The sequence below is a fragment of the Porites lutea genome, chromosome 1 (genome assembly GCF_958299795.1).
Source record: "Porites lutea chromosome 1, jaPorLute2.1, whole genome shotgun sequence".
Classification (NCBI taxonomy): Eukaryota; Metazoa; Cnidaria; class Anthozoa; order Scleractinia; family Poritidae; genus Porites; species Porites lutea.
Genome location: NC_133201.1, coordinates 46,826,682 through 46,840,909, shown reverse-complemented (window position 1 = coordinate 46,840,909; position 14,228 = coordinate 46,826,682). Strand labels below are relative to the sequence as shown.

At 40.7% G+C, this 14,228-nt stretch overlaps 1 protein-coding gene across 1 annotated transcript in view; it reads left to right on the top strand.

The window, feature by feature from the left end:
* Positions 1-11,226, top strand: part of LOC140952953 (uncharacterized) — a 42,636-nt gene extending 31,410 nt beyond the window's left edge. The window contains exons 15-17 of the mRNA XM_073402421.1: positions 2,592-2,788; positions 10,053-10,331; positions 10,838-11,226. Of these exons, the coding sequence (XP_073258522.1) occupies positions 2,592-2,788; positions 10,053-10,331; positions 10,838-11,182 (821 nt within the window). The 3' untranslated portion in view covers positions 11,183-11,226. The remainder of the gene's footprint in view (positions 1-2,591; positions 2,789-10,052; positions 10,332-10,837) is intronic.
* The last annotated feature ends 3,002 nt before the right edge of the window (positions 11,227-14,228 follow it).

The window sequence follows — 14,228 nt, the reverse complement described above, 5'->3', positions numbered from 1 at the left end:
GGCATCTACCTGGAGGATGATTTTTTTGGCTGGATCATACATGTAGTAAGCCAGCTTTATGGCATTTCTAATTGCAAGCATCGAAACATCGTTGATGTGATGATATCTATTTCAAAACAATTTTTTCTTTAACCAACTCCCTTAGTGAGGCTTTCAAGGCACTAAGACTGGAGATAAACGCGCCTTTTACGTAGCTAACCCGAGGAATGTTTGCAGCTTCTGTGTATTGGTAGGAGGTGTCATCCTAAGGGCTTAATCTTAATCACTGTCAGGCTGCACCAGATTGAGCAGCAAAAGCTAAGAGTGCGTGTGTTTTGATGAAACTTAAAGTCAGTGTCCAGTGATTTTGCATCTAATAATTATCATTTCGCGCATGTAGATTTTCTTCTTTTTAGCTGCCGTAGACAACAGTATCATCGAAGAACCTTATCATACCTTTACGGCCTTCGAAGGTCTGGTCGATTTTAGCTTGAAACACGCTCTATGGCATTTTAAAACCAAAGGGCATCCGAAAGAATCAGTAAAGGCCAAGTGGTGAGTTGAAGATGGTTTATACAGCTCGGTTCTTCATCTAACTCAGCATTTCAAACTCTACATTCGGCATCGACATCTGGCACCTCACAGACTTGGGCGATTATCTTGCAGAGTTAGAGTCAAGTGATGATCTCTTGGGAAAGTCTTGTTAGGGTCCTTTGGGTCAAAACTCTCAGCTTGTCACTCGGTTTTCTGCGGTACATCAAGCTGTTGATCCATGAAATGGGTTCGCCTCGTCTCTTGACTTAACAATTATACCTTGTACACCGTGATACCTTTTCCCTGTTTGATATCTTCACACAGGCTCAGCAAAACGCGTTGTTGGGAGTGGAAAAAGGAGGGTACTGAATTATCCACTGCAATATGGTTCTGGGCCTGACATTTTCTAACTCTATTACGGCAATCAGGAAATCTGTGTATTTGAGTGCAAGCTTTTAATGAGGGTGTGTCTCCTTTAGGCTTGACCAGAGAGAGTATGGTTAACTCAGGGATATTGCAGGGTTTGTTAAATTCCTCTCCACAGTTTAGATTGGGTTCACAAGCGGTTGGAAAACCAACGATGGCTGGACATACTGCTTCAGTGGGGTCAGGAAGAAGGTTGCTCGCGACAGATTTTCGGCAAAGGAATACACGTGTGATTTAAAGTTTCTCAGCGGTTTAATTCGTAATCAATCTCTTTAGAAAGCCAAAGCGTTTATATCTAAAGCAGCGAAAGGAAACTTTACTGCGTCAAGCGGCTTTCGGCCTGTGAAACCAAATTGGCGGAAAAGTCGAACTGGGAGAACAACGGAACTAAAGCTCTTCCGAGGGTGCGAGAATTAGCAAATAGTGATCTGCTAATGGAAGTTTTTGACAGGGGAAACTGCAATTTGGTAGAGCGTCTGCCTCGCTGCCGGCACTCGTTGCTACTGTCAGAGGTACAGGGTCTAATTTCCACGTCCCAAGGTACGAAAGAGTGGACAAGAACTGAGACTTCTCTGTAATGTTGCAACTTTAGAGTAGAGTAAACCTCGTAGATAGTTCTTCACACTGCACCACTGTTATACAATCTACAGTAAACACAGGTGTTCGATTATCACAAAGAAACACAACAACCTGTTCAAAATACACGTGCTAGCTGGTCTACGCCTTACAATTCGATTGGTTAGAAGCCTTTTCCTTTATGGTGAAATACTTTCTATTTCGGTTCCTGAATCTTTAGAAAAAAGACATGTTGTAGATCAAGCTGAATGAATAGAGCGCAACAGTTGTTCCTCTTAAATGTTATAATAGTTCTTGTTTAACAAAGAGAAGCGTACAGAAGTACACGTGTTCTATTGAACTTACATGTCAGGTGTTCCAATATTTGTACACATGTCACTGCCTGTTATTTTGCATTTGAATAATACACTTATTTCAGCTGCGCAGTTTCAGAAAGATACAAAAGAGTTAAAACTTAGAGATGCTGAGTAGTGCAGAATTTATACAATAACGCTCTGATGAAACTGAGTTCTAAAAACAACATTGAATATCGGCTGTGACACTAAAGAACACCTCTCAGCACAAAAAGAGAATAGTGAGCCTATGCTTTTAGATAGATAGATAGATAGATAGATAGATAGATAGATAGATAGATAGATAGATAGATAGATAAGTTTTTTAGATAGATACTCTTTGTAATGAAGGTTTCAGTTGATATCCACATATAACATACGCGTGGCCCTCAACCAAAAATCAAGCATAAAAAATGAAACAAAAATTAAGTAATGAATAAATATACAAAATCAAGAAAGTCCTACTTACAAACAATAGTTACAAATATTATGGTCATGAAAGGTACGTTTTAAGTTTCAGCGAAAATGTATTGATCGACTGGGCCTGTTTGATGTCTTTTGGGAGTTCGTTCCAGCTCCTAGCTACTGAAAACCTGAAAGCATTTTTGGCCATACTAGTCCTAACTTTTGGTGGTATCAAATTGCGCTTTGCGTTTCTCGTGCCCGCATTATGAATGTCACTAGACATTATAAACATAGCTCTTATGTAATTTACTGTAATAAGCTGTAGAAATTTCTTTACAGACGCTATGGCGTACAGGGGGGACTTGGTAAGCTGTACAGTCAAGTTTGATTTGGCAAAGAATGGAAAAGTTCCAATCGTGTTTTACTTAAACGGAAGACAGATCAATCAGAACAATATATCGATGAAGTACACTGGAAGAGAGAAACTGTATCCCTATATTGGCATGGGACACAAAGGAATAAGAGTGCTGGCAAAGGTGAGAATTTGTTGTTTTTTTTCGCATAAGGCAAATTTAAACTACCATTTAACTGTATGAAGCCAGAATTTAATCAATCGGGGAGGTTATGTCGATTTGCCATCGAGGTGTATCACTGCATAAACTTTGCTGCACATGAATATGTTGCTGTTACAAGCCCCTCGTGTTCCTCCACTCTATTCCATTAAGGCGGCGGAACACAGTTTCTCTAGAATATGCATTTTAACATCTTTATGAGGAGGTATGCATCCAATAAGCTTTTAAAGAAAAAAGTGCGAGGACAAGCTAATAAGTCTAATAGAAATTTATCATGTTTTTGTCGCCTTTGACATGATACGTGGACCTTAGCGAGCGCACAAGTGCTTGGCATGCGTACTTAGGAAGCAAAGTGTTTTGTTGATTGATTTTCATAAGCAATGTAAAGAAACAAAAATGTCTTAAAAATTTGACAGAAATTCTGTTCATATCACACTTATCCAATAAAAGCCTTAAAATAAATATCGAACCAGGGAGTTTTGTGATTGTCATGGTCTCCCTGTGCGTTTACCATATATAGTAACTAGAAATACGTGTATCGCAGAACCTCGCGAAGCTCGGGGGGAGGGAGCTCATAAGGGGTGGGAGGACAGGAGAGAAATGAAGTAAATCATGTAACTGGGGAGGGTGGATCTAATATTGGAAGCTGAGACGTACTTAATCTCCTGTGGATTAAATTTGAACCTAGTGCTCTGGCTTTAAAAAGGATCTTCTGAGATTTAAATGGGGTTGCTGTTGTTAGCGAATGCTACATAGGTCCCATCCCCCCATGTTCACTCCATTTGACTCTCCTACATGTGTGTAATTATGGTCAAAAGGAAATGGGGGTGATAGTGGATAACCGCCGGCTAATATTCAGTTGCATTTGCTTAATAAAAACTCACCCTTAAGTGCAATAATTTTTGTGAAATGTGTCAGTAGAAGTGAGTGGATGTCAATTCTAGGAGATAATGCTGCAGTGAAAACAACCACTAAATGCTGCTAATTGGAGAAAAAAATTATTGTTCGGCAAACTACAGCTATAAAAGTCTTGGCACTTTTTTTGGTACATAATCACACTTGACAACTATTGTTTGTAACAGTAAAGTGCAAACAGAATCACTGAAATAGAAAATTACAAGTAACAGAGTCATTAAGGATGCAGTTCATGAGAATTACTAAAGTGATCATGACTTATGATTATTGTATGTGTGGGCATTCTCCTTAAAGAACTGAATCCATGTAAAAAGTACCAATTTTTTACCAGTTAGGCAAGCGTTCATAGTTATTCGTGTACATGCATAAGAAACAAATCCCTATGCAAGAGTGAATTTGTATGAAATGCCCACAAACAAGTTATGTTGAAAGTGATCAGTTTCTCCATTGGTCTCAATTCTAAACATGCATGAGCTTGTTGAGACAGTGCCAGAGCCATAGATTTCCCAGACTGAGATGAGGCAAATGAACACTTTACCTGTATTACATGCATCTAACATGAATGTAAAGCTAAGTGGAGGATGGATTGATCTTATGGGAAACCCTACATAAATATCTGCTTGCATGTCCTTTAATTTCTTGAAACAATCTTCATATGCCAATGGAACAAATGTAATATTTCTGTGAACATGTCACCTCTGTCTGACTTCTTTGAAAGAGTGAAATTTTATGCATGACCTGTTAAATTTTCCCTAACAGCGAAAGGAATGAAACGTTCCTGGCATGGCAACCATGTCACACACTAACATTCTGAGGATATCCGAAATACTGATGTTATTTTCGAATAATATAGAAACAAAACTATAGGGGTAAGCAATAACAAATTTTTGTCATGTTTGACTTAACAGACAGAGCTGGGTTTATGTATAAGGCCGCTATACATATAATTTACTTGTGAAGGAAATTGAATGAAAATTGTAAGCTTAAACGAAAAATTCTTGTTTACAAATTCTTTGTTTACAAAATGTAACGCTTCCCTGCATGTCACACATTATCGGTGTTGTAAACTGTTCATTGTATTTAATAAAGTTACTGTAAAACGGTGAAAAGGCTGGTCGGCTGTCCTCAGTCCGTTGCAAAGATACTCCTCGTGTCGATTTTACAGATGGTATAATTCTTGCTTCCTATCGTCGCATCGAAGAAGATAATTTTGACTGTGAACTTGCCTCTCCTTGCGAATTCTATTGACCGAATACTGAAACGTCGGCAGTCGGTGTTCCCTCTCTTCGTCGGCTTCTTTTGCAGTGTAACTGTAGTATTTTGTTGCTAACTCTTTACATATTCGTGGTCGCTGTATAACGTCTGGCTGTAGTTGACAGTGTTTGCCTTCGCTGTGGCGTTACTTACGCTGAATTTAAAGTCGACGTCCTCGCGCTTGCGGAGTTTTGTTTGTAAGTCTTTCCCAGCGAGGATTTCCAGCCACTTGTTGAATCCACCGTTGTTGAGTTTGCTGTTCTCTTTTGTTTTACCTGAGATATTGGGTGATTTACCGACCGTAAACATTGTTATTATTCACAGATGAAAAAAAAAAACCGTCTTCATGAACAAAACCCAAAGCTTTGTCGTCGATGGCAATCGGTTGCCTGGAAACCCATAATGCGCTCGTACGTCACTAACTGGATGACGTCATGGCGGACACCAACCAAACTCGATAGATTTATAGCCAAGAGGAAATCACGCTGGCCTTGCGATGCTTGTTTGATACACGCGCGCTTCGCGCGCGACGAGATTATAAACCTCGCGGATCGGCGCTTCGCGAGGAATTACATGCGCACGCATAGATTCAGAAAAACGTGTTTGTAGTGAACCGCCATGTTGTCCGGGTGTGTTCTTCGAACTCTCGTCAGTACGTGACAATTTTGGCGACGAGGATGGGATCTTAAGGGATATTTTACGGCGAGAAGGTGAAGACATTCCTAAACAAGATCCACACGACGTTTCAAGATGCCTAACGAGTCTGATGCGGCACCAAATCCGGTTCGTAACATCGGGAAAGTTCAGAAGTTCGCAGTGGGAGCTGACTTCGAGGCGTATGCAGAACAGCTAGAATTCTTCGTAGCCAATGGAGTGACCGACTCGAAACAGAAGAAAGCCGTCCTGTTAACTAATCTCCCCACTGAAACGTACCAACTGGCGAAAGACTTGATGGCCCCGATATTGTTAAGAGAAGATTCTCTCACGTACGATACGATCGTAGAGCGTCTCCAAAAGTAATTGAAGCCCCAGAAATCTGCCTTAGTCGCCAGGTATGAGTTTGACAACCAAGCGCGTAACGCAGGAGAAACGGTGAGTCAGTATGTTGCTGTTTTAAAGCATCTAGCTACGGAGTGCAAGTTTAATAATGCATTGCGTTTGGAAAGGCTCAGAGTTAGATTGGTTTCGGGTATTCGAGACAAGAGAATGATGTCAGAGATCTTGAAACTCAAAATCGAGGAACTGACATCTGACATTGCTGTAGCGAAGTGCAACGCTATTGAGCAATCTTGCAAGGATGTTGAAGCTCTCCAGGGGGGTAAAGAGTCAAACCCAGTCGATTTGTTATCCAAGTCAAGGCCAAGCAAGAAGCCTAAAGCTAAGAAAGAAGCTAAGCCTTCAGAGAAAAAGGGTTTCCCATCCCCTAAAGAGCCGGGTGATCAAAGTTGCTACCGCTGTTTGGGAAATCATGATCATAAAAGTTGTCCGTTCAAAAAGGACAAATGTCATCACTGTGACAAGACCTGCCATATTGAAAGGAAGTGTAAATCCAAGAAAAGGGAGACACAAGCCGCCCAATCACCAGTAAATTATGTGGACAGTGATGACGGGGACAGCGATGATTATTTGGGATCCCTTGAGGTTAATAATGTGAGCGACAAGGATCATGTCATATGGGTCAGCCCCGAAGTACAGGGAAGGGTGGTCAAGATGGAACTAGACAGAGGTTCAGCTGTGTCTGTAATCCCATACAAACAGTATAAGGAACATTTTGGTCATGTGAAGCTTGCAAGGAGTCTTGTAACACTTAAAACCTACACTGGGCAGAAAATCACACCTAAGGGAGAGATGAACTGTAATGTTAAGCTCAAGGGCCAGGAAAAGGAGTTACCCTACAAGTGGTTGAGACACCGGGGCCAGCATTGTTTGGGCGTGACTGGCTGTCCAAAATTCAGCTGAACTGGGGTGAAATCAAAGCCCTTAAGCTTAGCAAGACTCCGGAAGGGGTCATGCAACGCAAAGTGGATCAGTTGTTGCAGCAGTATGAGTCTGTATTTTTTGAGAGTGTGGGCACACTTAAAGGCCACAAGGCTGATTTGAAGGTCGAGGAGGGCTGCCAGCCTAGCTTTCATAAGCCACGCCAAGTTCCATATGCACTCCGCCCCAAGGTAGAAGCAGAATTGACACGTTTATAGAAGGACGGTATTATTTCTAAGGTAGAATACAGCGAATGGACTACCCCGATTGTCTCAGTAGTTAAGCGAAACGGATCAGTACGTGTGTGTTTCGATTTCAAGGTCTCAGTCAATCCGGTACTTCTTTCTGAACTGTATCCTCTGCCGCGCATAGAGGATATTTTTGCGAATTTGGCTGGGGGTAAGCGTTTTAGCAAACTTGGTCTGCGCCAAGCTTATCACCAGATGGAAGTAACAGAGGAATCCAAGAAATTCCTCACGATCAATACACACAAGGGCCTCTTCCAATACAATCGCTTAGTTTTTGGCATTTCTTCGTGTCCAGCGATTTGGCAACGTGCCATAGACCAGGTATTACAGGGAATACCTGGCATCCAGTGTATCCTCGATGACATGATCGTTTCGGGCAAGACCGATGAAGAGCATTTGGAGAATCTAGAGAGCGTGTTCAAGTGACTACAAGAAGCGGGTCTGTAGGCCAACAAGGAGAAGTGTGAGTTCTGCAGGGGTAGAGTTCAGTTCTGTGGGCATAAGATCGACAGAGAAGGTCTCTACAAGACACAAGAGAAGATTGACGCGGTAGTTAGCGCATCTAGCCTTGAGAATGTGTCACAGCTTCGCTCATTTTTAGGGCTCGTTAATTATTACAACCGCCTCTTGCCTAATGCGTCCACAGTTCTCTACCCACTTCACCAGTTGTTAGAGCAAAACAGCGAATGGCAGTGGACTGAAAAGTGCGAGCAAGCTTTCACCGAGGCTAAGTGCATGATTACATCTGAACAGGTGATAACCCATTATGATCCAGCGTTACCAGTTAGGCTTGCATGTGATGCTTCACCAACCGGCATCGGTGCGGGTCTTTCACACGTCATGCCTGATGGAAGCGAAAGGCCGGTAGCTTTTGCATCCCGATCGTTGACCAAGACAGAGCGCAAGTATGCACAGATTGACAAGTTCCAGGCGTTCGTCAGGTCCAATGGCATCCGCCATATAACATCAGCACCATACCATCCGGCTACAAACGATCTAGCAGAGAGGGCAGTACAAACCTTCAAGCAGGCTTTACGTTCCATGTATCAAAGCTCAAACCCGGTGAAGGAGAAGATGGCAAAGTTTGTCATAGCTTATAGGAATACTCCTCACTCCACTACCGGTGTGAGCCCAGCACAGTTACCCCTTGGAAGACCGTTGCGCACTCGCCTAGATTTGGTAAAACCCAACTTCAACCATAAGAATGTTAACCAACAGCACCAGCAGAGCATCAGGGCCGCGAATGAGAAGGGTAGACAGCGTCGTCAGTTAGAGGTTGGTGACTCGGTGATGTCACCAGATTATCGAGGGGATATGAAGTGGCGCTCAGGACTGATTGTCAACAACACAGGTCCACTGATGTACGAGGTGCAGGTGGCACCAGGGATTATTTGGCGTCGACATATCGACCAGTTGAAGCCAACGGCAGTTGAGCACACAGTTGAGGTCACTGACACCGGCACTGTTGAGGTCAGCCAACCCGAAGTGGCCAGCACACCACCAGCGCGAATCCAACTGAGTGCTCCACCCAATGTGGTTGGTACAGTTCCAGAGATTCCCGTGGCAGATCAACCGGAAATGATTCCTGTTCCCACACCTATAGCTTCCGACCCTCCTGAAGCGACTCCAGTCAGTCCTACGGTCCGTGAGCGGCGGTACCCTCAGAGAGTGCGCAGGGCACCATAGAGACTCGATCTCTGAACTCTTTTTCTGTTTTTCTTAGAAACTGTTAGTCGATTTAGTTGTTTCCTTGAGATTGTATCTTAGGCTCAGTTACAGACTAGGGACGGATCATTTTTGTGTGGAGGAAATGTTATGGTCTCCCTGTGCGTTTCACATATATAGTAATTACATGCGCACGTATAGATTCAATCAAACGTGTTTGTAGTGAACCGCCATGTTGTCCGGGTGTGTTCTCCGAACTCTCGTCAATACACGACAGAGATACAATCAAGATTTCAGTGAAAGCCCTTTTCTTAAAAATTTCAAAAACTGTTTGTTACAATTTGGTTAAGTGGTTTCCAAAAAATGAGGAGTCTGTGAGGGTTACTAGTTGTAAACTGTGTGCAGATTTATGAGAAAATCTATAGCAGATGATTTAGCTCTTTAATCCTTAAGAACGTCTCAGATTTGTTCAAAATAATGTTCGCTATTTTGTTTAAACAATAAAAAGGCACACTGCTTCAAGCGAAAGTTGTTAAATTAAGCTAATTAAAAGCAAAATCGAAACCTCTGCTACCGAACACTTTCCGTATTAGGACCTTAATGAAAAAGTTGTAGAGAAGGTAGCTTTGAGAATCAATTAATAATGGCAATTAAATTGAGTGTGTTGCAATTTGGTCTGAAATAAAAAAACATGATGTGAAATCACAAGAATGAATTGAACGACACGATTAATTACCATTTTACATATTACATCCATTTTGAAATCGCGCACAGTTTTATAGACTAAACCTAGGATTTTAGTGAGTACCAATATTTACGTGATCCAGTAACCGGTTTGTTAAAGAAGCGGAACCGGAAACGCTTTTCCCAGTATCTCATATCATTTTGTGTGCAAAACAGAAAGACCTAGATGTCATGTAACAAAACCTCACTTGATGGTATAACAAAGGAAAACATGTTTGATTGGTCACTTTAAAAAAGTCTTGAAATCTGTTTGTCTTTTGTCTGTTTCCTTTTCATTCGCTGGGTGAAAAAGATAAGATTTAGAGCAAAAAATAGTGCCATTCGCGGATAAATTGCACTGCTGAAAGCCAATCAAATTGCAAGGATCACCAGTGATTTAAAAAATGGATGCATGATTGAAGAAGTTGATTTCTGTGTCTATTTAGATGACTTCGCATCAAGATGTGGATGAAAACGTGAAAATCCCTGACTTTCAAGATGCTGGTCTACTACAACAAGAAGATCTTGATTCGATAATGAAGACCTTGGAAGAAATGGAAAGCAAATTCAAATCGTCCTTTCAGGAAATAGATGATGCTTTTCGGGATCTAAACATCGAAATCGATGAGGGTAATGGTAGATTCAATGGACTTGTGAACGAAATTCTCACAAATTTCGACGACCTTGAAAGAAGAAGAGTGCCACGGCCGATGATGACGATGATGGTGAGTACGCACCAACCCCTAGGTTCTCAGTTCGACTGATCACGATCATGTTCGATCCAAAGTTGAGCTACATTGATCGTTCACGGTTTTTGCATTTGTTTTTCAAGCCTTTGTTTACATTACTAGTAAGATATTCAGTCATAGACGGTGCTCAGATAAACAGTGTCTTGTAAAGCGCAGTTGACTATATAGTGGAGTATATAACTCGGGACATAGGAAAATGTCCATTGTCCGTATTAATCAGTGTTCGTATAGTTGTGTAAGTTGTAGTAATATCATGCCCTACTTCTTCTACTGCGCAGAAAATACTGTCCATTCAAGATGAATCACGTCGCTTCTCTAAAAATCGACATTCTGGTGTGAAAAAAAATGTGTGATGTTTTGGGAAAACAAAGCAGCGATAAACGCCATTGCGCCGCACTGTGTTTTCAAAATAGATGCTTCCTTCTATTTATTTGCTTTTTCATTATTCACGTTTTGTATTTTTCTTCTCTCGACTTTTACAGGGATCTGCCCCTGATCATTTGCCTGCAGATATAGAACATTTGTGCGAAAAAGATATCCAGGAGGTGACATACGTTGAAATCCCAAGTGAAAAGCACAGGGAGACGGACGGTGTTGATACGCGAGAAAAAATAGAACACCTGTGCAGACAGGACTCCCCGAAACGTAGGTTGATAGATAAAATAGACCAGATAGAAAAGATGACCGATGAAAAATTTAAAGCAGTTTTTGACGCTTTTCGACAGACTACAGGAAAGTCCCAGCGACACAATGATGAACGGGAAGAATTAAGGGTTAAAGTTCAGAAACGATTCAATGAGCACGAAGAGCTCAACATTTGGTTCTAACAGTAGGCTAACTGTTTCGTAGAAACACGCACAGTGTTATTATTATTACAAGTTATACCGGTAAAAGTAAATTATAACTATTTTACACTATATAAAGCTTCGAGTTTGAACCTTAAAATAATTTGATCAAAAAGGGTTAGCTTTTTCGTCTTTCTTTGGTGCCGCATATTTATACGACGAAGTCACGGTTCGAGGTTGTCCGCTATAGTGAGAAATGATTCCATTTGCTTTTATTGAAATGGATGGATAAAAATTGATCGCTCTTTTTGATATACAAATCATGTCCAGTGACATACAAATGATGTCAAAGAGAAAGTAAAATCAACTATTACAGCTGATTCTTAAGTGTCATTGTCTGAGAAAGTGTTCCAGGGGCCAAAAGTTATGGTCAACCGATATGGCTGAAACTCGGCACAGAAGTTGGGTATAATGAGATATTTCAAAAGCCACTTTGGCTCACTTCTCTGAGTTTTAGTTTTGGAGTTACAGGGGGATTTTTTGCCCTTTGAGCACCAAAAATCCAGCCTTCCAGGGGGCATTTTGAAAATGTGACAAGACCCGAATAGTAAATTGCGCTGCCAAATGAATTTGACCATGAACTCTACTATAATAGAGCTTTTAGTTCATGCATGTAACTTTGTCCTCAAGGTATTGCACAGAGAGGAGCCTGGGGCTAGAGTTTGGCCAAAATTGATGTTAAAATTACAACCCAAAATAGCCATTTTTCAAAATTTCACTTTATTCACCTGCCTTCTTGCATAACTTCCAAACCTATACCACTGTTTACTTTAGTCACCCAGTTATCAAAATCAGTTGAGAAAAATTTGGCTTATTATGGTTTATTGAATTTTTGGAACAAACACTTCATGCCCACTAAGGCGATGCAAAATGGAATTTTGAGCCTAATTTAGGCCATAAACAAACCTAATTGTTGACAAGAAGCCCTTATTCTGTATTTGGTAAGTGAAAATGAATTGTCAAAGCCAAATCAGTTTCGTTGTTTAGAAATAACACCGATTCGTACCTTAAAATTGATCTGAAACGGGCCTTTGATTGGCGCAACAAACACATAATTTAGCAAATCAAAGGTGATTTTATTCTTTGAAAACCTAGTAACCACCATAGAACACAAATGATGATGTTCTGATGTACATATAACAATCTTTTTACAAGATGCTTAAATTTTTCTTCGATTTATAGTCAGTTTCACGTCATATTTCCAAGCATTACTCCAAGCATGGAAAGTCTCCATATTTTGTCAGGCCCATTTTTTTTATTTTTGCCTGATTAATTTAGCTTATCAAAAGGTTGGTTAACATATAATCTTCGTCTGATCTTGTAATCGCCTGAATAGTTGTTTTAAATACCCATCAGCAAAGGAGCATGACCATACATACGTAGATTACACAGACATATACGAACTTCAGTGAGCTTGTTCGAGTTGAACTGTGATTTTCCGAGTCCTTTAGAGCTGAAAAAATGAAACCATCCATCCACGGTTAGGAGAGCTGGATAACAAAAAGCTTGTTTTGCTTTTATAAAGAAAATAACCCAAACAAAGCCTTGCATTGAGATGATGCACTTGTTATTACATCAAGTTGTAGAAGGCCTAAATGTAATAAACGGTCCTAAATGTAATAAAGTCCTAAATGTAATAACATTTTGTCCTAAATGTAATAAAATCCTAAATGTAATAAAAATTGGCCCTAAATGTAATAAACTCTTAAGCTGCCAATTACAGTAATTACTCGAATAAGCCCCGCCCTCAAATAAGCGCCGCATTTGGGGCGCGGGGAGTTAATTAGCGCCGCGGCGCTTATTCGCGTAAATACGGTACTAAGCGGTATTGCTATGGTATTAAACTCCGCTCTCAAATAAGCACCGCATTTTTGGAGAAAAAAGTTAATAAGCGTCGCGGCGCTAATTCGCGTAAATTCGGTACATTTTCTTATGCACTGTGAAACTTAATGTTTAAAAATAAATTGCTTGTAAACGGCAAAGTAACAGTATTTTTGTAAAAAAGCAATATTTAAGCAACAGAAAACTTTTTTCCTGTGTTTGAATAGCCTGATATAAACACTCGAGGGGTTGGGAGAATTCGAGACAGTTATGCAAATCCTCAACGTCGTCTCAGGTTTGCATAACCGTCAAGATCGAATGTGGAATAAAGTAATGTAATAACATTTTGCCCTAAATGTAATAAACTCTTAAGATACCAATTACCGTATTTATGCGAATAAGCATCGCTCTAAAACAAGCGCAGCAATTGGGATAAAAAGTTAATAAGCGCCGCTGCGCTGATTCGCGCGCGTAAAGACGGTACATTACCAATTACCATATTTACACGCATAAGGGCCGCCTTCAAATAAGCGCCACCATTGGGAGAAAAAAGTAAATGAGCGCCGCGGCCCTCATTCGAGGAAAACAGTACTGATATATTCACGTTTATGAATAAATTTCTTCAAAGCGACACAACAGTTTCTTGTCTATTAAGTATACTTATTACATTTAGGGCAAAATGTTATTACATCTAGGCATAAGGAAATGTACGCGAATTAGCGCCGCGGCGCTTATTAAGTTTTTCTCCAAAAATGCGGCGCTTATTTGAGAGCGGAGGTTAATACCATAGCAATATCGCTTAGTACCGTGTTTACGCGAATAAGCGCCGCGGCGCTAGTTAACTCCCCCACGCCCCCAAATGCGGCGCTTATTTGAGGGCGGGGCTTATTCGAGTAATTACTGTAATTGGCAGCTTAAGAGTTTATTACATTTAGGGCAAATTCTTATTACATTTAGGACTTTATTACATTTAGGACAAAATGTTATTACATTTAGGACTTTATTATATAAACTGCAGTGTTTTACAAGGATTTCTACCACCGAGAAATGTGGTATCTGAACACGCGTAAAAATACGATATTTTTACATGTGAAGATATCGATAATTTCACTGACATCAGGTTTGTCTCTTAAATTGTACTTAAATTCGTTGGTGTATCATCGAAACATCTTCGGGTCTTCCTCGAAAGTGCTCGGCAATCTTCGGA